Below are 27,855 nucleotides of genomic sequence, written 5' to 3'. Positions count from 1 at the left end.
GGTGGACAGGTGGGTGACTGTGACTAGAGCGAGCGCGGCTGGGCGTGCCCGCAGCGCGACGTGCTGCTCGAGAGCCTGAGCGCGCGCGAGCACGTCGCGCTGTACGCGCGGCTCAAGGGCGGGCGCGCGCGCGTGCGGGACGAGGTGGACAGGTGGGTGACTGTGACTAGAGCGAGCGCGGCTGGGCGTGCCCGCAGCGCGACGTGCTGCTCGAGAGCCTGAGCGCGCGCGAGCACGTCGCGCTGTACGCGCGGCTCAAGGGCGGGCGCGCGCGCGTGCACGACGAGGTGGACAGGTGGGTGACTGTGACTAGAGCGAGCGCGGCTGGGCGTGCCCGCAGCGCGACGTGCTGCTCGAGAGCCTGAGCGCGCGCGAGCACGTCGCGCTGTACGCGCGGCTCAAGGGCGGGCGCGCGCGCGTGCACGACGAGGTGGACAGGTGGGTGACTGTGACTAGAGCGAGCGCGGCTGGGCGTGCCCGCAGCGCGACGTGCTGCTCGAGAGCCTGAGCGCGCGCGAGCACGTCACGCTGTACGCGCGGCTCAAGGATGGGCGCGCGCGCGTGCGTGACGAGGTGGACAGGTGGGCACGGGGGGGGGGGCAGACTGGCGGGCTAGCCATTGCACACGCTTCCTTTATTTGCACAAGGCTTTCTTCGTTTTCACTTTTCAGCAAAGCTCTCATAAAAATCGGTTCAGCAATTTTGAAGATTGTCCTGGACAAATAGACAGACAAGTGGTCTTAAATAATTGTTGGTTTTTAAGAAATGAAAAAATCATTTCTCTGAGGTCTGAGGTTTTCTTTCCTCTTTTTCACCTAATTAGGGAGAGGATTCCCAACTATCCCATTTTTGTGCTCGCTTATATCACTCGTTTTAATTGAATCCATAGAAATAATAAAAAAGTATATACGAACTCTGATCCCATTTTTACCCCTTCAGAGGAAGCAACTACCAAAAATCGGCTATTGGTGCTCCCCTACACTCTCCAAGGTACATACCTAGTTATACCAACCTGCAGTGGACCAACTTGAAATAAGTTCAACTCATTCATCTAAATTATATATTCCATTGGTGAAACATTTACTAGTTGTTACTGTCATGTATAATTATACTGCTGAAAATTAGTTTGGTCTTTGTTTGACCATTTTAGTCTAAAGATCTACCATTTCGGTTTAAATTTTATAAACAACCTGAAACCCTAACGGTACTTTTGCGCCACCCTGTACATACCAAATTTCAACTTCCTGCGCCCATGGTTTTGCTGTGTTTTGTAAAATTGTTTTGTTTTTACGAAAATTGCGCGAATGGAGTAGTATGAAATTTCGCACACTTAATAGTTTATTTAGGTAAGGAGTACAGAATGATATATTTTTAAAACTATGCATAAAAAATACATTAAATCAATAAAAAAAAAAACATTACACACACTAACATGTATTTAACACGCACACACACATTTATACACTTTTGTTAATTGTTAGTCTGTGGTTAAATTATGGAAAAACATTAACAAGTTCTTTTTTCCAATCAGTATGTTGAAAGTCTTGTGCCTCGGAGAAGTATGCGACGTGCCAGTTGCGCAACTGTCGGGCGGCACACGTCGTCGTTTGTGCGTCGCTCTCGCTTTTGTTGCGCAACCATCGCTTGTGTCACTTGATGAACCGACGTCTGGAGTAGATCCAGCTGCTCGGAGGTAATGAAAAATGTATTTTTAATTATAAAATGTGTCTTAACGATTAGATATATTACGCACGATTTCGAGAACCTAATGAATAATGAAAAGAAATAAAAATCGCGAAATTTTAAAGATTGAACTGTGAACTTTTCATGGATCCTGAATTTATTTAAATCACGCAAGTATTTAATTTGTAAAGTTACGATTCAAAAAATGGTGTTGAAGCCTACTTCAATAGAGTTTGATCTTGATTTCGATTATTCATTAGCTTCTATTCTGAAGTAAAACTTCTTTACGCATGCTTGACTTGGGGAGTAAGCTGGCGAATGCGTGACGAGAGCGTTACAAAAAGTGTAATTGGGTGAGGCAAACGGAGCAAGAGAGACAGTTGCGAGCACACATTTTCTTTCTTTCTCATAGCCAGTTACGTTTGGTATATCTAAGACACAGTGCAGGATTCTTGTGGAGAAGTTTTACTTCAGTCATGTGGTCTAATGTACAGTGTTTTTAACCGACTTCCAAAAAAGAAGGAGGTTCTCAATTCGACTGTATTTTTTTTATGTATGTTACTTCAGAACTTTTGACTGGGTGGACCGATTTCGACAAAAAATTTTAATCGAAAGGTGGTGTGTGTCATTTGGTCCCATTTAAATTTATTTGAGATCTAACAACTACTTTTCGAGTTATATCTAATAATGCGTTTTAACTTGACGCTTTTTTTGTCGACCTACGTTGTATTATACTGCATAACTTTCTACTGGATGTACCGATTTTGATAATTTTTAATTTTATCGAAAGCTGATGTTTATCATGTGGTCACATATAAATTTTATCGAGATCTGATAACTATTTTTGAGTAATCTTTGATAACGCGTAGTTACTTGACTATTTTTTCGTCTACCTACGTTGTATTACTCGTCGATCTAATTTGAAGTCAGTTTTTTTTTTCGTTTGCGAACAAATACAATTATTTATTTAAATTATAAGTCGTATTTAGCTGCTTGAAAAGTGATAGATCAATAGTAATTCTTCTGATTAGACAAAAATGCGCTCAAAGTTTCTTCAACCTAAACCTCTATATTTTTATGACTTTCTTTTTTTTAATTATTAGCTTTACTTTTTTGTTCTATTCTCAACAATTGCTCAGCTACTGTCACATTTCTCAGAGATATTTGGTCCATGATTATGAGACTGCGCGAGAACCGGACAATTCTTCTGACGACCCACCATCTCGATGAAGCGGAGTTGCTCAGCGATCAGATTATTATCATGCACAAGGTAAATCACCCTACAGCATATTTTAAATTAGAAAAATATCGCTTAAATATTAAGTTAATTAGTATTCAAGATTAAGACCATTTAGATAACATGTACCTATTACGGACATTTACTCAGAAAAATGTTGTTTTTATCACATGAAAGTTGAATCATGAAACTATGTGCCCTGTTTTGATTATTCCGAATTAAATATTAATTATTCTGTTATTGGAACGAAGTTCCTTACCGCAGGCTTCACATTTGGCTGGGCGACCGAACTGAAAAAAATGTGATACTAAAACCGTAAGAAAAATATATAACGGAAGTGACGTAATATCAGTCACACGACTGTATTATATGACGTTTGTAAAACTAAAATATTACTAGTAAACTTTTTAAAAATCATTTATGAAATTTTATACTGTCGACAAAAATAAATAAATACATATGTTTTTTTATTTCACTTAATAGTTTGAATTATTATTATTTTGTTTGATTTATTTTATTTTACGGTATTTGTTATTTTCTAAAATACTAAATTTCCTAAATAGCTTTATGTACTTAATTAAAAACCTATCAACAAAATTTAAAAAAAAAAATCAAGTACTAGAAAATATAATATATCAAATTCAACATTTTTTTTTTCAAATATGTTGCTTCTATACTATCCTAAGGAACTTCGTTCCTACCTGGTGTCCCATGACACCACATAATTTTTTTTCTTTTATATAATTATGGTATGTTACCTTTCAAATATACCGTTGATTGTTTGTAATTTAAACTTCCCATTTAATATTAAAATGAGTTTTTTTTTGTTCGGTTTTATCATCTTGTTGTTTTTTTTTTCCTTTTCTAATTTGCACGTGTATTAATTTAATTTTAAACGGTTGGATGGTCGTGATTGGCCTTAATGATTATATTTCATTCTTGTTTTTTTTTATAACTTTTTCTGTGCTGTGTACCATCCCTAATAAATAAATGAATAAATAAGCAGTTTTAGAACATTTAGTATTGAAATAAATACAAAAACGTATCATTTTTATCCAGGGTCAAATCCACACAACCGGCACTCCGATAGAAATAAAAAGATCATTGGGCACAGGTTACAGCCTTACTGTCACGTATCCGGATAAGTCCAGTAGTGAAGATACGGAGACCGAATACGTGTCGATAGAAGAGAGGACAAAAGACTTGTTAACGGTGACCAGAAGTGTGATCAAGAACGCTAACCTGGTTGATGTGAATGGTTTGGAAGTGGAAATAAATCTTCCATTTTACGATGTTGATGGAGTCAGTAACAAGTGAGTACAGTAAAATCCATCCATATTCTAAAGACTATTAAGTACTAGCGAGCCGCCCTGGCTTCGGACGGTTGCAAAAACTATCTGTGTTGCTCTACTATATTATGCATGTATACATATAAACATTCTTCTGGAATCACTCAATTTATTAAAGAAAACCGCATCAAAATCGGTTTAAAGAACTAAGTATACAGACAGCGGGAAGTGACTTTGTCTTATACTATGTAATGATTTATGAAAAAATATATGGAGATTGAAATCTTATGAAATAGTAACGCTGGCCTGTTTTGATAGTGATGTTTTACCGTCTTTGGCGGCCAAGAAATAAGAACATTTTTAAATTTCACGGTAATTGTTCTTAAAGAGTAAACAACAACAATTTTTTAACAATAAATTTATACAAAACTATTTTCAAAATACTTTTGAAACATCTTGACCATATCTCAACATACACCTAACTTCCCCAGTTTCCTGGAAGTGTGCAGTGCGTTGGAACATTCTCGTGAAGTGCTCGGATACCGCAGCCTCGCTCTGGACTGCAGTAGTCTGGAGCAAGTGTTCTTCAACATCTGCAGGCGAGCTGACGCTACAGACTGTGAGACAACGGGTGAGATTTCAATATCTGACTATGTGTAACTTATCTGTTGGTCAACAACAACTTTTTATGTGTTAGCTTACAATTGGAATCTAGCTGATAGACTCTAGTTCAATGTTGAGACAGTAAAAAAATATTTCCAAAACTTTCTATTGGTTAAACATCTTAGCCTACATTCACCTAGAAAACTTCTTCGATGGATGATGGTCATCTTGGTCAGCAACTTGTAAAATTGGTTTTAGTGTTTTTTTTAAACGTTTTTTTTTAGATATGTCAACAGTCCCTGAGTCCTCGTCCAACAGCGCTTCGACGTTAAGCATTAAAAATGATCAAATACCACTGGTTCCTCCCGATGGGCCCCTCAAGGGCTCAGTCTGGCAGCAGTTTGTAGCGATAATGTATGCGAGGTATCTGCACTACATAAGAAACAGGTAAGAATAACTAAAGAAAATTTGACACGATATACATTTAGCTTTTTTAAAACTAACTAGTATAACCAAAAACCGATTATCTTTATTTTCAAAAACCGGAACTTTTTTCTCAAGAATTTTCCACTAATGTCTTCCACTAATTATTGTATAACTTAAGAAAGTTAAGTTTAAGAAATTCGATTCAAATTAAATCAAATTAAAATTATTCAAATAGGCTTCAAAAGCACCATCGAATCGTCATTTTAGAGATAAAATTTTAAAAAGTGAATCTACCTTCCATTTCGGTATGTAGCCTTCCCTCACATGTCATCTCTCACTCAACCAGAGACCGTACCATACAAGTATAGTAATAGGTTTCACTAAACATTTTTGACTATCATATCAAAAATTGACCGCTCCAGCGGGATTCGAACCCGCGTCTCCGACTGACCGTGTCGGCGCTCTAGCCAATTAAGCTATGGAACGATGTGTGCTAGAGCGAAATTTTTGATATGATAATTTTTTTAGGTTTTTTTAGGTTTCACTACTCACCGTCACAATTAGTGTTCATCACAACAACTACTTATTGTTATTTAATATTTACAAAAAACAAAATTTCTTACTATAAACATGCTATTTTTCAGATTGTTATTGTTCCTCCTGATAGGTTTACCAACTTTATTTATCGCTATTGCAATGGGTTTCTCGACGATCCGACCGCCCGCGGACAACGAAATAGCGTTAAAGTTGTCCAGAGACACTTATGAAGGATCCACTCAGTTTTTAATGTAAGTATAGTTTGGGAAGCTAGCTAACTTTAACTGAGGTAGAGCACAGCAGGAATTTCCTGCTCAAAATATGGAGCAGCCCGACTGGGGTAGTACCTCGACCTTACAGAAGATCACAGCATGTTCCTGTTGGTGAGTGAGATGACCAGAGCTCCTGGGGGGATTGGGGATTGGGTTGGCAACGCGCTTGCGATACTTCTGGTGTTGCAGGCGTCTATAAGCTACGGTAATCGCTTACCATCAGGTGAGCCGTACGCTTCTTTGCCGACCTCGTGACATAAGCACACGTTTTTTATAATATTATTAAATTCAATATTTATGCCCCAAGTTCGATTTTATTCATCACTTCAGCCTATCGCAGTCCATTGCTGGACATAGGGCTCCACAAGTTCGCGCCAAAAATGGCGTGAACTCATGTGTTTTGCCCATAGTCACCACGCTGGGCAGGCGGGTTGGTGACCGCAGGGCTGGCTTTGTCGCAGCGAAGACGGTGCTGCCCGTCCGCGGCCTGTGTATTTCAAAGCCAGCAGTTGGATGGTTATCTCGCCATCGGTCGGCTTCTTAAGTTCCAAGGTGGTAGCGGAACTGTGTTATCCCTTAGTCGCCTCTTACGACACCCACGGGAAGAGGGGAAGGCGAATATATTCTTTACTGCCGTAGCCACATAGCAAGTTCTAGTATTACTGATCTAATTTACTTTTTAGCCGACTTCAAAAAAAGAAGGAGGTTTTAATTTCGATTGTATTTTATATCTGTGTTACCTCATAACTTTTTACTGGGCGGATTTTGATGTTTTTTTTATTTATCAAAATTAAGCGCCTGCTATGTGGTTCCGTTTAAATTTGACTGAGATTTGACGAGTACTTTTTTGAGTTATATCTAATAATGATTATTTAATTGAGTGTTTCGCCACCTACGTTGAACTTGTCGATGTAATTGAAGTCGGTTCTTTTTTCGTTTGCGAGCAAACATAATTATTATAGACATTACAATGATATTTAACGTGACCATTTCTACAACATCGTTGTTTAGCAACAATCAAACCTCAGTTTTTTACATTAATCCTCACCTTTTTAATTTAATTTCAGACCGCAGCCATCTGTATATTCTAAAACTATTGATCCAAGCCTAGCTCGGCAAGTCATGGAAGCGTTACAGCAAGACAAAATGTTTAGAAATTGGACGAGTAAAGTAAGTTTAACGAAATTATCCTATTTGAACAAATGAGTATTAAATAACTTGGTCTAATTGATTTTAATTTTAAATAATTTGCAAACTAAGTAAATACGAATGCTTAAATCTTGCTACAAGATTTTCTATTGTTTGAATTGTGTAATAAGGTTATATGTTGATAATAAGAGTTTTATAGGAAAAGTTTATTATATTTTTAGCGCATTTAAAAAAAAGCTTGTTTTTTTTAGTTTATTTCCTTTAGTCAACAAACCACTGATGTATTTTAGTCGTGTGTTTATAAAAATTTCTAGAATTACTTCAATGTGGTCAGAGATGAATCGTTCTTCAGTAAGCTGAACCTAGTAAAATATCATTAAAGTAAAATATAATACATCGATACTTATTTACAAATTGCAAAAAAATATACAAATTTACATTTTTTACATCGATCTGATTCATGATCATTTTTGTGACTAAAAATATAAGAAATAAAACTTTATTTCATTAGTTCATAAGAAGTATCGAGTACTAAGTTTCTTCTTACAAACTGGTATTTATTTATTTTACAGGAAGAGTTACAGCTAAATAACATGGATTTAAATATATAAAGGCCAATTAAAAGTTTCTACATATAGGTATACAAGTGAACTTAAATATAGGACAGACACGTACACTAATGCGCTAACACAAGACAATAGTTAAATAAATTTAAAAAAAAATTTGGTTTCCCTAAACCAACAGCCTATATTGTATAGCTCTAGGTTTAGTAATAATTTCGAAAAAAAGTAATCAATATCTAGCCGACCGTATTCCTTAGTTTTAACTTCACAATAAAATTAAAATCGAAAATAATTTGATGCAAATAGTTTTCAAAAGCACTTTCGAATCGTCATTGTACAAATTTAAATTTCAAAAGTCAAGCTACCACCGATTTTTTAATGTATATTGTGCAGAAAAGAATCGGCAAAAAACTCCGCAGTTACTCCTTGAAAAATAATGTGTAAACTGTGTTTTAGTTAATCTGAACATATTACGCTTCAGCCTGTAATATCCCACTACTGGGTATAGGCCTCTTTCCCCATGTAGGAGAAGGATCAGAGCTTAATCCACCACGCTGCTCCAATGCGGGTTGGCGGATATATTCCCTACTATGAGTAACGATCGCTATCAGATGTACATGATAACAACCGGGACCGACGGCTTAACGTGCTCTCCGAGGCACGGTGGGGAGACCCACAAGGACTGCACAAACACCCAGACCACGGCAAACACCTGTATGGCCAATACAAATGTTTGTCACGAGCGGGGATTGAACCCGCAACCGCCAGCGCAACAGGTACAATCCATAGCATATTACGTCGATTTTATATTTATAATAATTTTGTTCAGGACTCACCGACGTGTAAGTGCGTGGACTCAGTCCAACAGTGTGAACACAATGAAGATACAGAATGGGACCGACCAGAGCTGATGGTACTACCAGATGTGAACACTCTCAATAACTGGCTGATTACTTCACAAGAACTTTATATTGAAAAACGGTAAGAGTTTATATGAGTATTGTACAGTAAGAGAAATGTCGAAGAAAAAATTCAGACTACTTCTAAGGATAGTTTTTTTGTAAGTTCTGTTATATCCTCGTTGACAGAAGAGGATTTTGTCGAACAGTGGGACAATAGTTTGCTCCGCCTGTAATATCTCACTGCTGGGCATAGGCCTCTTTCCCCATGTAGGAGAAGGATCAAAGCTTATTCCACCACGCTGCTCAACTACAGGTTGGCGGGTGGGACAATAGTAGCCGGTTATAATATAGTGCTATTGTATTTCCGTCAATATTTCCAAAAAAAAAACAACACACTTGAGATAGGGAAAAATATGGAACCTCTTCCTCATAATCTGGAGCACCCAGGCTGAGGATGTTATTATCTAAATCTTACCGAAGATCATATTTAAATACTACTGTTCTCAATTAATTAATTGTTATGAGTAAGGTAGCCAGGTTATAGTACCAAAATCTCCTCAAATATCGTATTCATATTTCAATCATATTCGTCTAAAGATACGGAGGCTTCACATCGGTGATTAAGAACAACATCACCTACTTTGTGGCCTGGTACAACAACAAGGGCTACCACGCGCTACCGTCCTTCATCAATCAAGTCAATTCGGCTGTGCTGAAGGTGGTCTCCGGCAACCAGGCCGCCAACATTACCGTATACTCGCATCCTCTCAAGATATCTAAGGAACCGCTGAATAAGGATACCGTGTAAGAAAAATATATACATATAATATTTTGGAATTATTTTTGTTTGTTGTTGTAAGTTACATTATTTTGACCTTTAAATTACTTGATTTATTTCAAAACATAATGTGCTTCAATATTTGTATTGTATTATGTCTGTCTGTCCGTCTGTCCGTCTGTCCGTCTGTCTGTCACTTTTCGTAACGCTCTCGGCACGCACTCACAAGCTCACTTTCCAAGTCGAGCTTGCGTAAAGGAGTTTCACTTCAATGAAAAAAAGAATGCATTCTGAATCCAGCTATTACAATGTAATAGTGAGAGTGTGTATGTGGCCAGCTACCAGCACATCGCGGACGCGGGCATCTCGGGCATGCTGCTGATCGCGTACTCGCTGGCGGGCGCGGGCGGCGCGCTGTACGCCGTGCGCGCGCGCCGCGACCGCCGCGCCGCGCTGCTGCGGCTCTGCGCCGCGCGCCCGCTGCTGCGCTGCGCCGCCGCCGCGCTGTGGGACGTCGGGGTGAGTGGCGTGCGCTGTGGGACAGCGGGGTGAGTGGCGTGCGCTGTGGGACAGCGGGGTGAGTGGCGTGCGCTGTGGGACAGCGGGGTGAGTGGCGTGCGCTGTGGGACAGCGGGGTGAGTGGCGTGCGCTGTGGGACAGCGGGGTGAGTGGCGTGCGCTGTGGGACAGCGGGGTGAGTGGCGTGCGCTGTGGGACAGCGGGGTGAGTGGCGTGCGCTGTGGGACAGCGGGGTGAGTGGCGTGCGCTGTGGGACAGCGGGGTGAGTGGCGTGCGCTGTGGGACAGCGGGGTGAGTGGCGTGCGCTGTGGGACAGCGGGGTGAGTGGCGTGCGCTGTGGGACAGCGGGGTGAGTGGCGTGCGCTGTGGGACAGCGGGGTGAGTGGCGTGCGCTGTGGGACAGCGGGGTGAGTGGCGTGCGCTGTGGGACAGCGGGGTGAGTGGCGTGCGCTGTGGGACAGCGGGGTGAGTGGCGTGCGCTGTGGGACAGCGGGGTGAGTGGCGTGCGCTGTGGGACAGCGGGGTGAGTGGCGTGCGCTGTGGGACAGCGGGGTGAGTGGCGTGCGCTGTGGGACAGCGGGGTGAGTGGCGTGCGCTGTGGGACAGCGGGGTGAGTGGCGTGCGCTGTGGGACAGCGGGGTGAGTGGCGTGCGCTGTGGGACAGCGGGGTGAGTGGCGTGCGCTGTGGGACAGCGGGGTGAGTGGCGTGCGCTGTGGGACAGCGGGGTGAGTGGCGTGCGCTGTGGGACAGCGGGGTGAGTGGCGTGCGCTGTGGGACAGCGGGGTGAGTGGCGTGCGCTGTGGGACAGCGGGGTGAGTGGCGTGCGCTGTGGGACAGCGGGGTGAGTGGCGTGCGCTGTGGGACAGCGGGGTGAGTGGCGTGCGCTGTGGGACAGCGGGGTGAGTGGCGTGCGCTGTGGGACAGCGGGGTGAGTGGCGTGCGCTGTGGGACAGCGGGGTGAGTGGCGTGCGCTGTGGGACAGCGGGGTGAGTGGCGTGCGCTGTGGGACAGCGGGGTGAGTGGCGTGCGCTGTGGGACAGCGGGGTGAGTGGCGTGCGCTGTGGGACAGCGGGGTGAGTGGCGTGCGCTGTGGGACAGCGGGGTGAGTGGCGTGCGCTGTGGGACAGCGGGGTGAGTGGCGTGCGCTGTGGGACAGCGGGGTGAGTGGCGTGCGCTGTGGGACAGCGGGGTGAGTGGCGTGCGCTGTGGGACAGCGGGGTGAGTGGCGTGCGCTGTGGGACAGCGGGGTGAGTGGCGTGCGCTGTGGGACAGCGGGGTGAGTGGCGTGCGCTGTGGGACAGCGGGGTGAGTGGCGTGCGCTGTGGGACAGCGGGGTGAGTGGCGTGCGCTGTGGGACAGCGGGGTGAGTGGCGTGCGCTGTGGGACAGCGGGGTGAGTGGCGTGCGCTGTGGGACAGCGGGGTGAGTGGCGTGCGCTGTGGGACAGCGGGGTGAGTGGCGTGCGCTGTGGGACAGCGGGGTGAGTGGCGTGCGCTGTGGGACAGCGGGGTGAGTGGCGTGCGCTGTGGGACAGCGGGGTGAGTGGCGTGCGCTGTGGGACAGCGGGGTGAGTGGCGTGCGCTGTGGGACAGCGGGGTGAGTGGCGTGCGCTGTGGGACAGCGGGGTGAGTGGCGTGCGCTGTGGGACAGCGGGGTGAGTGGCGTGCGCTGTGGGACAGCGGGGTGAGTGGCGTGCGCTGTGGGACAGCGGGGTGAGTGGCGTGCGCTGTGGGACAGCGGGGTGAGTGGCGTGCGCTGTGGGACAGCGGGGTGAGTGGCGTGCGCTGTGGGACAGCGGGGTGAGTGGCGTGCGCTGTGGGACAGCGGGGTGAGTGGCGTGCGCTGTGGGACAGCGGGGTGAGTGGCGTGCGCTGTGGGACAGCGGGGTGAGTGGCGTGCGCTGTGGGACAGCGGGGTGAGTGGCGTGCGCTGTGGGACAGCGGGGTGAGTGGCGTGCGCTGTGGGACAGCGGGGTGAGTGGCGTGCGCTGTGGGACAGCGGGGTGAGTGACGTGCGCTGTGGGACATCGGGCTAAGTGACGTGCGCTGTGGGACAGCGGGGTGAGTGGCGTGCGCTGTGGGACAGCGGGGTGAGTGGCGTGCGCTGTGGGACAGCGGGGTGAGTGACGTGCGCTGTGGGACATCGGGCTAAGTGACGTGCGCTGTGGGACATCGGGGTAAGTGACGTGCGCTGTGGGACATCGGGCTAAGTGACGTGCGCTGTGGGACATCGGGGTAAGTGACGTGCGCTGTGGGACATCGGGGTAAGTGACGTGCGCTGTGGCACATCGGGCTAAGTGACGTGCGCTGTGGGACATCGGGGTAAGTGACGTGCGCTGTGGCACATCGGGCTAAGTGACGTACGCTGTGGGACATCGGGGTAAGTGACGTGCGCTGTGGGACATCGGGCTAAGTGACGTGCGCTGTGGGACATCGGGCTAAGTGACGTGCGCTGTGGGACATCGGGCTAAGTGACGTGCGCTGTGGGACATCGGGCTAAGTGACGTGCGCTGTGGGACATCGGGCTAAGTGACGTGCGCTGTGGGACATCGGGCTAAGTGACGTGCGCTGTGGGACATCGGGGTAAGTGACGTGCGCTGTGGGACATCGGGGTAAGTGACGTGCGCTGTGGGACATCGGGCTAAGTGACGTGCGCTGTGGGACATCGGGCTAAGTGACGTGCGCTGTGGGACATCGGGCTAAGTGACGTGCGCTGTGGGACATCGGGGTAAGTGACGTGCGCTGTGGGACATCGGGGTAAGTGACGTGCGCTGTGGGACATCGGGGTAAGTGACGTGCGCTGTGGGACATCGGGGTAAGTGACGTGCGCTGTGGGACATCGGGCTAAGTGACGTGCGCTGTGGGACAGCGGGGTAAGTGACGTGCGCTGTGGGACATCGGGGTAAGTGACGTGCGCTGTGGGACATCGGGGTAAGTGACGTGCGCTGTGGGACATCGGGGTAAGTGACGTGCGCTGTGGGACATCGGGGTAAGTGACGTGCGCTGTGGGACATCGGGGTAAGTGACGTGCGCTGTGGGACATCGGGCTAAGTGACGTGCGCTGTGGGACATCGGGGTAAGTGGCGTGCGCTGTGGGACATCGGGGTAAGTGACGTGCGCTGTGGGACATCGGGGTAAGTGACGTGCGCTGTGGGACATCGGGCTAAGTGACGTGCGCTGTGGGACATCGGGGTAAGTGACGTGCGCTGTGGGACATCGGGGTAAGTGACGTGCGCTGTGGGACATCGGGGTAAGTGACGTGCGCTGTGGGACATCGGGGTAAGTGACGTGCGCTGTGGGACATCGGGGTAAGTGACGTGCGCTGTGGGACATCGGGGTAAGTGACGTGCGCTGTGGGACATCGGGCTAAGTGACGTGCGCTGTGGGACATCGGGGTAAGTGACGTGCGCTGTGGGACATCGGGGTAAGTGACGTGCGCTGTGGGACATCGGGGTAAGTGACGTGCGCGCGCCGCGACCGCCGCACCGCGCTGCTGCGGCTCTGCGCTGCGTGTGTCGGGAGCTTAAATAGTACAATGAAACTATTAAAAATGGGATATTTAACATGTTTTTTCTTTTAGTTTTGCGTAAAATGAAAATAAAAAACATGGTAAATATCCCGTTTTAAAATAATTTTAGTAATAAAAATAACCATATCAATTTAAGAATTTTAATTAAAGAACTGTAAAAATTACAGAAGGATTTTTTGAAATTCCAACGCTTTTGTTATAATGGAAATTACAATACTTTTTATTTGAAAACAACAAAATTAGTAATTCAAAACACAAACGATGTTTGCAAAAAAGCTTGGTAACGAAAATTATCAACCTGTTAAGTAAAACCGTTATACTTACGTAGATAAAAAGAAACATTATTTTTCAGTATTTTGCAATGCATGAAGTAATTTTACAGTTAAAATAATAAAAGAATTTCTAATCATTTCACAGTAACTAGAAATACAGAATATTTTTTTATTTTACAAAAAATATACAAACTCAAATTACTAAGAATTTTCATAAATCTTCGAAGTTTATTATTAAAATTTAATAAAAAGTTCCGTATTAATAATATAATGCAAATAAGATTTATACTTAAAAATTACAAAATTACACATAATCTTAGTAGATTCTTTTATACGAGTTAATGACGACGCGTTGACGCGTCAACAGCACTGACTTGTGACTATTGCGCTGGTGGTTGCGAGTTCGATTCCCGCACACGGCAAACGTTTGTATTGGCCATACAGATGTTTGTCGTGGTCTGGACGTTTGTGCTTGTGTATTGTGTGGGATGTTTATTATTTATTATTTAGATATCTGAAAATTAGTCAAATTGTATTATAATTTCAATTTGTATACACTGATTGATTTAGCCAACATATGTTTAGTAAAAAAAAAATGGTAACTTTACAAAAATTTCAGACAGTGTATTCGTTAAGTCTGGCACAGCCTTCTAGTGAGCCCTCTCGTGAGCTGCAATAAGTTTTTTTACTAATGAAATCTACTTCAGAAACATTTTTTTCTTGTGTCTCACTTAGAACTTAAAACAATTTTTTACATTTTTTTTACAGATAATTGCTATCAACATAGTGATCACGGCCATCATACTAAAGTTATTCAACTTTCCCGTTTTCGTGGAGAGGAACAATCTCCCAGCTATCTGCATACTTATATTGCTTTATGGGTAAGACTTGGTTGTGAACTTTTAACGTTAAATATAATTAGCAAAAGTTTTAACTTTTACTATCCGACAAGAGTAATTGAGCATTAGTATTTTTATGACAACAATTTGATGAACGAACAAACGGAACACTTACATTAATATGTGTTCCAGATTCCAGTTCTTTCACATATTCATTTACAATTTTCATTTATTTATTTATATTTTTACACCTAAATATAGATAAATATAAAAAAAGATACAATACAAGATGTACAAAGACGATCTTATCGCTAAAGCGCGATTCCTTCCAGACAACCTTTGGGCTACTCATAGTAGGGAATATATCTGCCAACCCGCATTGGAGCAGCGTGGTGGATTAAGCTCTGATCCTTCTCCTACATGGGGAAAGGGAAGGCCTATGCCCAGTAGTGGGAAGGCCTATGCCCAGTAGTGGAATATTACAGGCTGAAGCGAACCTTTGGGCATGGACTGGATACAGTAGCAGCGGTTAAGTGTGCACATGTCAAGGAGGAAAAAAATCGATAGTAAATAACGTCAAACAATTGGGTACCTAATTACCTATCTTCTATATAAATAAAAATGAATGTCGCTAAGCGCATAACTCGATAATGTCTCGACCAATTCGGCTAATTTATTTTTTTGCATCTTTCATAAGGCCCACGAAAGCTAATACTAAAAAATATTAAAAAAAAATTCCTCTTAACTTTTGACAGAACGAAGTCTGTCCGGGCAGCTAGTTTGATAATAAACATAGGTGGCGTCAATTTAGGTTTAGCACAATCATCATTCAAATAAGACGCCTAGTAGAAATAACTATTTAGCGCAAAGGCTGCCAACTGCATACAGTTACGCCTCACTTAATATGTTTATACACTTACACTATCCTTAGCTTACAATAATCTAAATGATTGTATCTCACCAGCTACGCCTGTACAAGTCTGGTGCAAGTATTGGAGCGAGCGTTCACTGAAGCAAGTTTGGCTAACATGATACTGTTCTGCGGAAACGCCTTCGTAGGCCTAGCTGGGATCACCATACTGCTCATTCTAGATATCATCTCCGAATCTGAGGTATGTTTTATCTTTAACCTCTGTTATTATTATTATTTTCAATTTTCTTAATATCCTTAGGAGGATAGAAAGCGATATAAAAGCGTTTGTGAGTATATATATATATATATATATATATATATATATATATATATATTAATCGTGCTATGACTAATAAGAGCTGAGTAAATAATAATTTAGTACGTTTTTTCCTTAAATTAGCACAGGTGAAACCGCGGCACACAGCTATTAGTGGCTATAAAGGAGTGTGTTTTCAGGCAACCGACAACGCGAGGCGGGTGCTGCATAAAATCTTCATGCTGAGTCCGCAGTTCACGCTTGGAGATGGCCTCCTTGAAATCGCAAAGAATACAATACAGGCGCAGGCAAGTACTTACAATAAGTTATTTGATGAGTGTTTTATAAGAAAAAAAGAAGAAAAGGCAATAGAAGTTAGACATTTTTTGAAGTCGGTTTATAACAACAAAAGAAATTAATTTTAATAATAATAATAATTCTTTATTTCAGACTAAAGTTCATATTGGGTTAGTACAACTTAAAAAAAATTAATAAGTAAAGATAAAATCATAAATCAAAAAAATCTACTAATAAGTAGACAAAAAAAGATTTTACTTTTGAAAGAATTGCTAGTTATAAATATTTTAGTCAAAAGATCAGCATGTAGGTCTATGGATAAGTAGTTATTTATCATTTACTAATAAATGATTCATAATAAATGATTCAAGTAGCAATTGAAACTTTACACTTTGTAATATTTTAACTTGATTCTCGTGTCATTTTCCACCGTGCCTCGGAGAGCACGTTAAGCCACTGGTTTCGGTTGTTATCATAAATACCTGATAGTGATCGTTACTCATATTAGAGAACATACCCGCCAACCCACAGTGAAGCAGCGTCCTTCTCCTGCATAGAAGAGGTCCATGCCCAACAGTGGGATATTACAGGCTGAATCATGACCGATCGTGATTATGTTATTTTATAGATATGATTAATGGATAATGTTTTATTTCAGGTGTTAGTCCAGTTTGGTATGGACACTTACCGCGATCCCTTCAAACAGAACGTGCTGGGCTACCACTACCTCGCACTGTGCCTCGTCGGCACCGCGCTATTCCTGCTCAGCTTGGCAATCGAATGCAACTACTTCGATGCTATAATTGTCAGGTTAGTTTTTATATATTTATCTATAAATTTAGTAATAACCGTTATCGTATGTTATATTATGAGGATTCGATCGAAATTTGTGCTCTATTACCTATCGATTTGCGTTGATGAGATACATTGTAACTAACTGAACATTTTTCTTATGAAGCGGAAATTTTGCAAAAATAAATAAATAATAACTTTTTATTTTAAAATCTATTTACGAGTTTACGTTACGAGCAGGATTATCGCATTAGCGAAAATTTTGACATCCGCGGGTACAAATGCGGATGCGAATTTTTAGGGAAATCCGTGGATTCGAATTCGATGCGGATGCGGATGTTAGGTTTATTAAGATATTTTTGAACTACTTTTTTACGCACGCTTGACTCGGGGAGTAAGCTGGGTGCTAATGCGGTGGCAAATATGGCCCGAGGCATAATAATGCCTACATTTGAAAACTCGCGCTAAAATACTTCTATACCAATTCAAACTTAATTCAGACATGCATAAGACCGATAGATACACCGCGACATTAGCTTGCGGCCGGTACGCAACGCCATCTTGCCAGTAGCGAACGATTTGTGACAGGGAGTGCTACAACGCTCGGATTTATAATTATTGGTAACAAATAAATGTAAGTATTTTGATTTAATTTCTATTAATCAATAACGTAATGTAATTTTATCAAACATTAGACATAAGAGTATATAATTTCTATGGTTTTAATCGAAATCGGGCTATTTTTGTCCTAAATTGATGATTTTATAAAATTATACTAAGCGGCTAATAAAGCCCACTGGAGTAGGTCATGGGCCTTATTACCCCACCTTTATTAACAACACCAAAAAAGATACAGTTAACTAGTGAAAATATTGTTACTCCGATGCAGTCACCAAAACCTTCTACCTCAGGACTTCACAGGGCTTTTATATGTCATCGTCAAGTAATTTATAGTTCAGGATCCGAGACAGATACTGAAACAAATGTTAAACAGCAGATAACACAATTTGCATTAAACAAATCGCCACTGCCCATAGATCATATATATAGTTCTGAAGAAAAAATCGAAGAGAGGGACAGTTTTGGTTCTAGTGACAACATATCTTTAACTAGCCTTAAAGCTAAGAAGTTTACGTCTCCTTTTCAAGAGCTACTGTCAAGTCCGAACTATGCTGTGACTAAAAATAAACCTAAGAGAAAAGTTATTAATTATAGAGGCCAACGAGTCACCAAAGACCTATTTCAAGATCAAGCAACATTAAAAGAAAATAAGCAACAACACTAAAAAATTCAAAAAGAAAACCCAAAGAAACAGACTAGAAAACTAAAGATAGAAAAATGCAACGATTTCATTGTGATAAAAGAAAAATAAGTAAACTATCGTCAGAAGAATCTTGGTTATGCTGCGCTTGCAAAGAAAATCTTGTGTAGGATATGAGAAAGTGTCTTAAATGTAACACAATATGGTACCACGAAGAATGCGTAGGGTTGACCAAAAATGATAAGGAATTATTTTATTGTCAAAACTGTGATGAGTAAGAATCGTTAGCATTAGGTAAATTAGTACCTGTTCTTTTGAATGAATATTTTTGAGTTTTTTTTTTCTCGAATTCCGAAGTTCCTAATTGAAAGTCTGATTTAAAACAGCTGGAAGAAATCTCTTACAGGGATAAGCACACTTTATACGTGAGTCTCCATGGCAAATATATTGTGTATAATCTTGTACGTATAAAATTTGTTAAATAAATAAAATTGTTAAATTGTTAGAATAAGTTATTTAAGTCTTAACATAAGAAATTTTGTGATAACTTGAAAAGTAGTCTTATATCCCCTAGGGGTTAAAAAGGCCCATTGTCATTATCTCTTAAGTTTATGTCAAAAAAATTGTTGAAGTAATTAGCTGAAATGTGCCAAATACTTTGTTTTGTTGATAATTTCATAAGAAAGGAAAATTTTATTTTTAGGCTTTAATTTACAGTGGTAGTTTAATAAGGCCCATGGCAAGAGTTTTTAAAAATTGTTATTTTTCTTTCCATGCTAATTTCTCTATTATTCTTTATCTTTTATTCTTATCTTAAATTAAAAAAACTTTCTACTGAACTCGTTTTATTAACTGTTTATATATATATATATATAAACATGTAATATGTTGTTTCTTAAAGCAAAAAACTAATATTGTTGCTCTGTAAAGAGAAATTTATTTTTTATAGAACATAACAAATTATTTTTTTAAACAGCTTGATTCTACATTCTTATGTATAAATTATAATAATTTACCTTTAAAGAGAAACAACATTAAAAGCTATTGCTTCGGATACTGTTTCTTTCACAATTACAACTATTTAGTTTTTTATAAAGTTTAACTTTTAACGTTTAAAGCCAGAGAATTTTATTGTAGGTTCTAGAATAAACTTAGTGCAACGTGTTGCCATTATAGATAAACTTTGAAGCATTTCAAAGATAATGCGCGGGTAATTTAAATTAAATGAAGAGTGCAACAGATGTTCGGGGATAACTTCGTTGTTTATGAACCGATTTTGATAATTCTTTTTTTGTTGGAAAGGAGATATCTCTAGTGTGGTACCAACCAGGATCTGATGACGGGATTCCAAATAAATCGAGGGGAACCCCTTGAAAATCCGCATAACTTTTTACTGGGTATACCGATTTTGATAATTTTTAATTTAATCGAAAGTCGATGTTTATCATGCGGTCACATTTCATCGAGATCTGATTACAGCTTTCGGAGTAATCTTTGATACTGCGTATTTACTTCACTATTTTTTCGTCTACCTTCGTTGTATTACTGTCATTAGTTTAAGCTGAACATGTCAAAATTGCATGCTGTGTTCACTGTAATAAGAATGAACATTGTACACCTTTCAAATTATTACATACATAAACCTTTTTTTATATTGTATCATTCAATTTGTGAACCGAATAAAAAAATACTTGTCGATGTAATTGATATGTAAAAAGAAAGATAAATCAGTCGTCCTAGCACAGATTAAAAAAAATATCTTCCGATGTCAACCTCCAGACTACAACGCAAGGCGCGCAGCCCGGAGCCGCGGGGCGAGGCGCCGGCCGACGTGCGCGCGGAGGACGAGCGCGTGCGCGGCCAGCTGCGGCCGCTGCGGCTGCGGACCCTCGGGAACATCAACGCCGGTGAGCGGCCGCTTGGGGGGCTTCGGCGTAGTGTTGTGGCGATTGTTGTATTGGAGATGTAGAGTTATGAGAAATAGGTTCTTGTTAGACTTGTATTCAATTTGCATGTGCATTTCCGCCTATTAAACATCTACTATAATTCAGTCAATCTTTTACATTTGAGTGGAAGTAATAAATGCTTTTGTAGTGACTACACAACTACTAAACGACTACACATCGACAAGTAAAATGGAAAAACGCTTTGAGAAAAATTAAAATTTTTGTCTCTTTTTACCTAGACTTAATAGACATAAATAACATATAAAAACAATGTAAAACTCATACGAAGCCGTTTCGTATGGCTACAGGTTTCACGGACTCCTCGGACCTCTCCTCCCTGAAGACGTCCAGCTGGCGGCCCGCGGCCGCGGGCGCTCGCGACGTGTGCGCGGCGCTGCGGCTGCGGCGCGTGTACGGGGCGCGCGTGGCGCTGCACGAGCTGACGCTGGGCGTGCCGCCGGGCCAGGTGGGCGTGGCTTAGCTCTCACTCTTGTTCACTTATCACTTGTTCGCTCGCGACGTGTGCGCGGCGCTGCGGCTGCGGCGCGTGTACGGGGCGCGCGTGGCGCTGCACGAGCTGACGCTGGGCGTGCCGCCGGGCCAGGTGGGCGTGGCTTAGCTCTCACTCTTGTTCACTTATCACTTGTTCGCTCGCGACGTGTGCGCGGCGCTGCGGCTGCGGCGCGTGTACGGGGCGCGCGTGGCGCTGCACGAGCTGACGCTGGGCGTGCCGCCGGGCCAGGTGGGCGTGGCTTAGCTCTCACTCTTGTTCACTTATCACTTGTTCGCTCGCGACGTGTGCGCGGCGCTGCGGCTGCGGCGCGTGTACGGGGCGCGCGTGGCGCTGCACGAGCTGACGCTGGGCGTGCCGCCGGGCCAGGTGGGCGTGGCTTAGCTCTCACTCTTGTTCACTTATCACTTGTTCGCTCGCGACGTGTGCGCGGCGCTGCGGCTGCGGCGCGTGTACGGGGCGCGCGTGGCGCTGCACGAGCTGACGCTGGGCGTGCCGCCGGGCCAGGTGGGGCGTGGCTTAGCTCTCACTCTTGTTCACTTATCACTTGTTCGCTCGCGACGTGTGCGCGGCGCTGCGGCTGCGGCGCGTGTACGGGGCGCGCGTGGCGCTGCACGAGCTGACGCTGGGCGTGCCGCCGGGCCAGGTGGGCGTGGCTTAGCTCTCACTCTTGTTCACTTATCACTTGTTCGCTCGCGACGTGTGCGCGGCGCTGCGGCTGCGGCGCGTGTACGGGGCGCGCGTGGCGCTGCACGAGCTGACGCTGGGCGTGCCGCCGGGCCAGGTGGGCGTGGCTTAGCTCTCACTCTTGTTCACTTATCACTTGTTCGCTCGCGACGTGTGCGCGGCGCTGCGGCTGCGGCGCGTGTACGGGGCGCGCGTGGCGCTGCACGAGCTGACGCTGGGCGTGCCGCCGGGCCAGGTGGGCGTGGCTTAGCTCTCACTCTTGTTCACTTATCACTTGTTCGCTCGCGACGTGTGCGCGGCGCTGCGGCTGCGGCGCGTGTACGGGGCGCGCGTGGCGCTGCACGAGCTGACGCTGGGCGTGCCGCCGGGCCAGGTGGGCGTGGCTTAGCTCTCACTCTTGTTCACTTATCACTTGTTCGCTCGCGACGTGTGCGCGGCGCTGCGGCTGCGGCGCGTGTACGGGGCGCGCGTGGCGCTGCACGAGCTGACGCTGGGCGTGCCGCCGGGCCAGGTGGGGCGTGGCTTAGCTCTCACTCTTGTTCACTTATCACTTGTTCGCTCGCGACGTGTGCGCGGCGCTGCGGCTGCGGCGCGTGTACGGGGCGCGCGTGGCGCTGCACGAGCTGACGCTGGGCGTGCCGCCGGGCCAGGTGGGCGTGGCTTAGCTCTCACTCTTGTTCACTTATCACTTGTTCGCTCGCGACGTGTGCGCGGCGCTGCGGCTGCGGCGCGTGTACGGGGCGCGCGTGGCGCTGCACGAGCTGACGCTGGGCGTGCCGCCGGGCCAGGTGGGCGTGGCTTAGCTCTCACTCTTGTTCACTTATCACTTGTTCGCTCGCGACGTGTGCGCGGCGCTGCGGCTGCGGCGCGTGTACGGGGCGCGCGTGGCGCTGCACGAGCTGACGCTGGGCGTGCCGCCGGGCCAGGTGGGCGTGGCTTAGCTCTCACTCTTGTTCACTTATCACTTGTTCGCTCGCGACGTGTGCGCGGCGCTGCGGCTGCGGCGCGTGTACGGGGCGCGCGTGGCGCTGCACGAGCTGACGCTGGGCGTGCCGCCGGGCCAGGTGGGCGTGGCTTAGCTCTCACTCTTGTTCACTTATCACTTGTTCGCTCGCGACGTGTGCGCGGCGCTGCGGCTGCGGCGCGTGTACGGGGCGCGCGTGGCGCTGCACGAGCTGACGCTGGGCGTGCCGCCGGGCCAGGTGGGCGTGGCTTAGCTCTCACTCTTGTTCACTTATCACTTGTTCGCTCGCGACGTGTGCGCGGCGCTGCGGCTGCGGCGCGTGTACGGGGCGCGCGTGGCGCTGCACGAGCTGACGCTGGGCGTGCCGCCGGGCCAGGTGGGCGTGGCTTAGCTCTCACTCTTGTTCACTTATCACTTGTTCGCTCGCGACGTGTGCGCGGCGCTGCGGCTGCGGCGCGTGTACGGGGCGCGCGTGGCGCTGCACGAGCTGACGCTGGGCGTGCCGCCGGGCCAGGTGGGCGTGGCTTAGCTCTCACTCTTGTTCACTTATCACTTGTTCGCTCGCGACGTGTGCGCGGCGCTGCGGCTGCGGCGCGTGTACGGGGCGCGCGTGGCGCTGCACGAGCTGACGCTGGGCGTGCCGCCGGGCCAGGTGGGCGTGGCTTAGCTCTCACTCTTGTTCACTTATCACTTGTTCGCTCGCGACGTGTGCGCGGCGCTGCGGCTGCGGCGCGTGTACGGGGCGCGCGTGGCGCTGCACGAGCTGACGCTGGGCGTGCCGCCGGGCCAGGTGGGCGTGGCTTAGCTCTCACTCTTGTTCACTTATCACTTGTTCGCTCGCGACGTGTGCGCGGCGCTGCGGCTGCGGCGCGTGTACGGGGCGCGCGTGGCGCTGCACGAGCTGACGCTGGGCGTGCCGCCGGGCCAGGTGGGGCGTGGCTTAGCCCTCACTCTTGTTCACTTATCACTTGTTCGCTCGCGACGTGTGCGCGGCGCTGCGGCTGCGGCGCGTGTACGGGGCGCGCGTGGCGCTGCACGAGCTGACGCTGGGCGTGCCGCCGGGCCAGGTGGGGCGTGGCTTAGCTCTCACTCTTGTTCACTTATCACTTGTTCGCTCGCGACGTGTGCGCGGCGCTGCGGCTGCGGCGCGTGTACGGGGCGCGCGTGGCGCTGCACGAGCTGACGCTGGGCGTGCCGCCGGGCCAGGTGGGCGTGGCTTAGCTCTCACTCTTGTTCACTTATCACTTGTTCGCTCGCGACGTGTGCGCGGCGCTGCGGCTGCGGCGCGTGTACGGGGCGCGCGTGGCGCTGCACGAGCTGACGCTGGGCGTGCCGCCGGGCCAGGTGGGGCGTGGCTTAGCTCTCACTCTTGTTCACTTATCACTTGTTCGCTCGCGACGTGTGCGCGGCGCTGCGGCTGCGGCGCGTGTACGGGGCGCGCGTGGCGCTGCACGAGCTGACGCTGGGCGTGCCGCCGGGCCAGGTGGGCGTGGCTTAGCTCTCACTCTTGTTCACTTATCACTTGTTCGCTCGCGACGTGTGCGCGGCGCTGCGGCTGCGGCGCGTGTACGGGGCGCGCGTGGCGCTGCACGAGCTGACGCTGGGCGTGCTGCCGGGCCAGGTGGGCGTGGCTTAGCTCTCACTCTTGTTCACTTATCACTTGTTCGCTCGCGACGTGTGCGCGGCGCTGCGGCTGCGGCGCGTGTACGGGGCGCGCGTGGCGCTGCACGAGCTGACGCTGGGCGTGCCGCCGGGCCAGGTGGGCGTGGCTTAGCTCTCACTCTTGTTCACTTATCACTTGTTCGCTCGCGACGTGTGCGCGGCGCTGCGGCTGCGGCGCGTGTACGGGGCGCGCGTGGCGCTGCACGAGCTGACGCTGGGCGTGCCGCCGGGCCAGGTGGGCGTGGCTTAGCTCTCACTCTTGTTCACTTATCACTTGTTCGCTCGCGACGTGTGCGCGGCGCTGCGGCTGCGGCGCGTGTACGGGGCGCGCGTGGCGCTGCACGAGCTGACGCTGGGCGTGCCGCCGGGCCAGGTGGGCGTGGCTTAGCTCTCACTCTTGTTCACTTATCACTTGTTCGCTCGCGACGTGTGCGCGGCGCTGCGGCTGCGGCGCGTGTACGGGGCGCGCGTGGCGCTGCACGAGCTGACGCTGGGCGTGCCGCCGGGCCAGGTGGGCGTGGCTTAGCTCTCACTCTTGTTCACTTATCACTTGTTCGCTCGCGACGTGTGCGCGGCGCTGCGGCTGCGGCGCGTGTACGGGGCGCGCGTGGCGCTGCACGAGCTGACGCTGGGCGTGCCGCCGGGCCAGGTGGGGCGTGGCTTAGCTCTCACTCTTGTTCACTTATCACTTGTTCGCTCGCGACGTGTGCGCGGCGCTGCGGCTGCGGCGCGTGTACGGGGCGCGCGTGGCGCTGCACGAGCTGACGCTGGGCGTGCCGCCGGGCCAGGTGGGCGTGGCTTAGCTCTCACTCTTGTTCACTTATCACTTGTTCGCTCGCGACGTGTGCGCGGCGCTGCGGCTGCGGCGCGTGTACGGGGCGCGCGTGGCGCTGCACGAGCTGACGCTGGGCGTGCCGCCGGGCCAGGTGGGCGTGGCTTAGCTCTCACTCTTGTTCACTTATCACTTGTTCGCTCGCGACGTGTGCGCGGCGCTGCGGCTGCGGCGCGTGTACGGGGCGCGCGTGGCGCTGCACGAGCTGACGCTGGGCGTGCCGCCGGGCCAGGTGGGCGTGGCTTAGCTCTCACTCTTGTTCACTTATCACTTGTTCGCTCGCGACGTGTGCGCGGCGCTGCGGCTGCGGCGCGTGTACGGGGCGCGCGTGGCGCTGCACGAGCTGACGCTGGGCGTGCCGCCGGGCCAGGTGGGCGTGGCTTAGCTCTCACTCTTGTTCACTTATCACTTGTTCGCTCGCGACGTGTGCGCGGCGCTGCGGCTGCGGCGCGTGTACGGGGCGCGCGTGGCGCTGCACGAGCTGACGCTGGGCGTGCCGCCGGGCCAGGTGGGCGTGGCTTAGCTCTCACTCTTGTTCACTCATCACTTGTGGTCGGCCCGTGCTCGAAATTCGACCATCACATCATCATCACAACAGCCTTTCGCAGTCCACAGCTGGACATAGGCCTCCACGAATTCACGCCAAAAATAGCGTGAACTCATGTGTTTTGCCCGTAGTCACCACGCTGGGCAGGCGAGTTGGTGACCGCAGGGCTGGCCTTGCCGCACCGAAGACGCTGCTGCCCTTCTTTGGCCTGTATATTTCAAAGCCAGCAGTAATTCGACCATAATTAATTTAAATTATAAGTTTAAACATTATTAAGGTTCTGTAGTCAAATACTATACTTCTATAATAATAAGCAAAAGAGTATAATTATGTGTGTATGTGTGTTTGTATGTCGTCAAGACATGGTAGTGTGTAACATTACATTTTTTTGTTTATTGGTTTAATGTATTTTTATGAATAATTTTAAAAAGTGTATTAATATTCTGCAATCCTTCTCTATATAAACTATGTGTACGAAATTTCATACTCCTCACAAATTTCGTAAAAAGACGTACACAATTTTTGCTTCACATATTAAAATATAGATAATACAATCGTACAAATCGAGTAAATATCATTTTTGCCCTTTAAACTGAAAGTAGATAGATTGCACCATTCTGTAATTCTACAAATATAAATCTTACATATAAAATTCTGGTGTCACAATTTTAGTAAACATATTCCTCCGAAACGGCTGAACCGATTTTTATGAAATTTTGTGTGCATATCGGGTATGTCTGAAAATCGGTCAACATTTATTTTTCATACCCCTAATTTATTATAAGGGGCGGATTAAGGGGGCTAATAACATATATGGCAAAACAACGTTTGCGGGGTCAGCTAGTAATATATATATTCATATTCAAACAAAGACTTAACTTTTAATAACAGTGTACAGCGCTACTGGGTGAAAACGGAGCGGGAAAATCGACAACGTTCTCATTGCTGACGGGAGAAATCCGACCGACGTCCGGACAGATATACCTCCTCGGTCAGAAAGTTAGCACGAGGGAGTTAAGCCAGGGTTTAATCAGTAAGTAATTTGCTGTTAATTAACTGTTTAAAATTAAGATTATTAATTAAAAACGTGTCAGAATTACTTTGATGTGACAGTTTCAAATTATTGTGTTCGAATTGGCATTGTATAAGCTTTATTATTTTTTACGTCAAAATAGGGGATCGGAAAAGTTTTCAGAAAGCATTTTAAATTAATCTTTATGGATACTTATTTCTATAAAAAATAAGTTTTTATTTATTTATAGCCTTATAAGTACTCAAATTCATGTTTTGATATTGCTTGTTTATAAATCCCACCAAAGCGCCACTTTATGTCATCTGAGAGCGCGTGACGTCATTTGGAGTAATAACAATGGGCGCGTTCCACCTAAGACCCACAACGCTATCGATCACGACCGCTAAAATTGTTGTTCCGCCAACATAAAAAACGGGCGTTATGGGCGAATTTTATAAGTGAAAGCATATTTGGGCGTTTTTAAGTGTCAGGCGTTAGCTGTGTGCTCGCAATATGGCAGCATGGTGAAAACATGATGCGGACGATGCGGACGCCTAGTAGAACGCGGCCAATGCTTGATCTTACAAATGACGTCACGTACTGTAGTTGGTGTTTCGGTACAGATTAAAAGTATTTTTAATGACAACATCTTATTTTTCCATTTAAATATATTTAAATGAATTTTATAAATTAATTTTCGATAAATAATCGTAAAACAGTCTATTTATTTTATTTAAGTACAATATAGATTTTAATCTGATTACTGTCCGATCTCCTATTGCTGATGTTTTGTACAATAATAATGTTGATAAAATATCGTATCATTAGTTATTACATGAACATTTTTTTTCCAAACTTATAACATACCGTTTTAAATTCAATATTAAGAACGTATTAACAAGTCATGGAAAGTTTGATTATGTTTTGTAAGTGCCCTTTTTTAATTTTTATTTTGATTTATTCACAGGTTACTGCCCGCAAAGTGACGCGATCGACCCTCTCCTAACCGTTAGAGAAACGCTCGTATTGTACTGTATGTTACGAGGAATTGATGACAGAGATGAAGTGAGTATTTCCTTTTCTTTTTCAAGTAAAACCTTAGATTCATATTGTTTTAATCTAATACTTTATGATCGTGATTGTATGTTACACCTGAATTGCTGCTGCTGATTAAGGTAGATAAAAGATATAAAAATAAATGCTAAAATATAAATATATTTGCTAATATTTAATTGCTAGGAATGAGCTCACGAACGCGCTGTACGATGATGATATGTGAACGTGAACTGATGTATTTAGCTAATGAATCGTGCAACTAACGTAAACTGCTGATCGGGCGATAAGTATGTACGGCTGAACCGTACATGCTCCCGGGCGAGAAGATGAGTGAGGTATGGATGATGTGAGCTAAACTAAAACAAGGATGAAACCGACATAAAATCTTAACGGCTAATTTACAAAATGGACCCGACAATTTTTAGTTAGCGAGTACGTCTAAAATTACATTTTAATAAAACAGGCGAAGTGTTTTTATGAACCGATCGATTAGTCTGATTTGAAATGTCTTGACCGAGAACAC

At 46.2% G+C, this 27,855-nt stretch overlaps 1 protein-coding gene across 1 annotated transcript in view; it reads left to right on the top strand.

Moving 5' to 3' along the window:
• Positions 1 to 27,855, top strand: part of LOC123662805 — a 96,224-nt gene that overhangs the window by 51,481 nt on the left and 16,888 nt on the right. Inside the window, 35 exon segments of the mRNA XM_045597600.1 lie at positions 1,532 to 1,693; positions 2,842 to 2,953; positions 3,980 to 4,233; positions 4,701 to 4,840; positions 5,097 to 5,259; positions 5,883 to 6,030; positions 7,122 to 7,217; positions 8,589 to 8,740; positions 9,259 to 9,465; positions 9,778 to 9,958; positions 14,526 to 14,638; positions 15,561 to 15,708; positions 15,966 to 16,073; positions 16,721 to 16,995; positions 19,895 to 20,022; positions 20,370 to 20,527; positions 20,681 to 20,803; positions 20,957 to 21,079; positions 21,234 to 21,356; positions 21,510 to 21,632; positions 21,787 to 21,909; positions 22,063 to 22,185; positions 22,339 to 22,461; positions 22,615 to 22,737; positions 22,891 to 23,013; positions 23,168 to 23,290; positions 23,445 to 23,567; positions 23,722 to 23,844; positions 23,998 to 24,120; positions 24,274 to 24,396; positions 24,551 to 24,673; positions 24,827 to 24,949; positions 25,103 to 25,225; positions 26,156 to 26,297; positions 27,244 to 27,341. Of these exon segments, the coding sequence (XP_045453556.1) occupies positions 1,532 to 1,693; positions 2,842 to 2,953; positions 3,980 to 4,233; positions 4,701 to 4,840; positions 5,097 to 5,259; positions 5,883 to 6,030; positions 7,122 to 7,217; positions 8,589 to 8,740; positions 9,259 to 9,465; positions 9,778 to 9,958; positions 14,526 to 14,638; positions 15,561 to 15,708; positions 15,966 to 16,073; positions 16,721 to 16,995; positions 19,895 to 20,022; positions 20,370 to 20,527; positions 20,681 to 20,803; positions 20,957 to 21,079; positions 21,234 to 21,356; positions 21,510 to 21,632; positions 21,787 to 21,909; positions 22,063 to 22,185; positions 22,339 to 22,461; positions 22,615 to 22,737; positions 22,891 to 23,013; positions 23,168 to 23,290; positions 23,445 to 23,567; positions 23,722 to 23,844; positions 23,998 to 24,120; positions 24,274 to 24,396; positions 24,551 to 24,673; positions 24,827 to 24,949; positions 25,103 to 25,225; positions 26,156 to 26,297; positions 27,244 to 27,341 (4,876 nt within the window).

The sequence above is a fragment of the Melitaea cinxia genome, chromosome 19 (genome assembly GCF_905220565.1).
Source record: "Melitaea cinxia chromosome 19, ilMelCinx1.1, whole genome shotgun sequence".
NCBI lineage: Eukaryota > Metazoa > Arthropoda > Insecta > Lepidoptera > Nymphalidae > Melitaea > Melitaea cinxia.
Note: the sequence above shows the minus strand (reverse complement) of the source record. Positions and strands in the feature narration are given on the sequence as shown.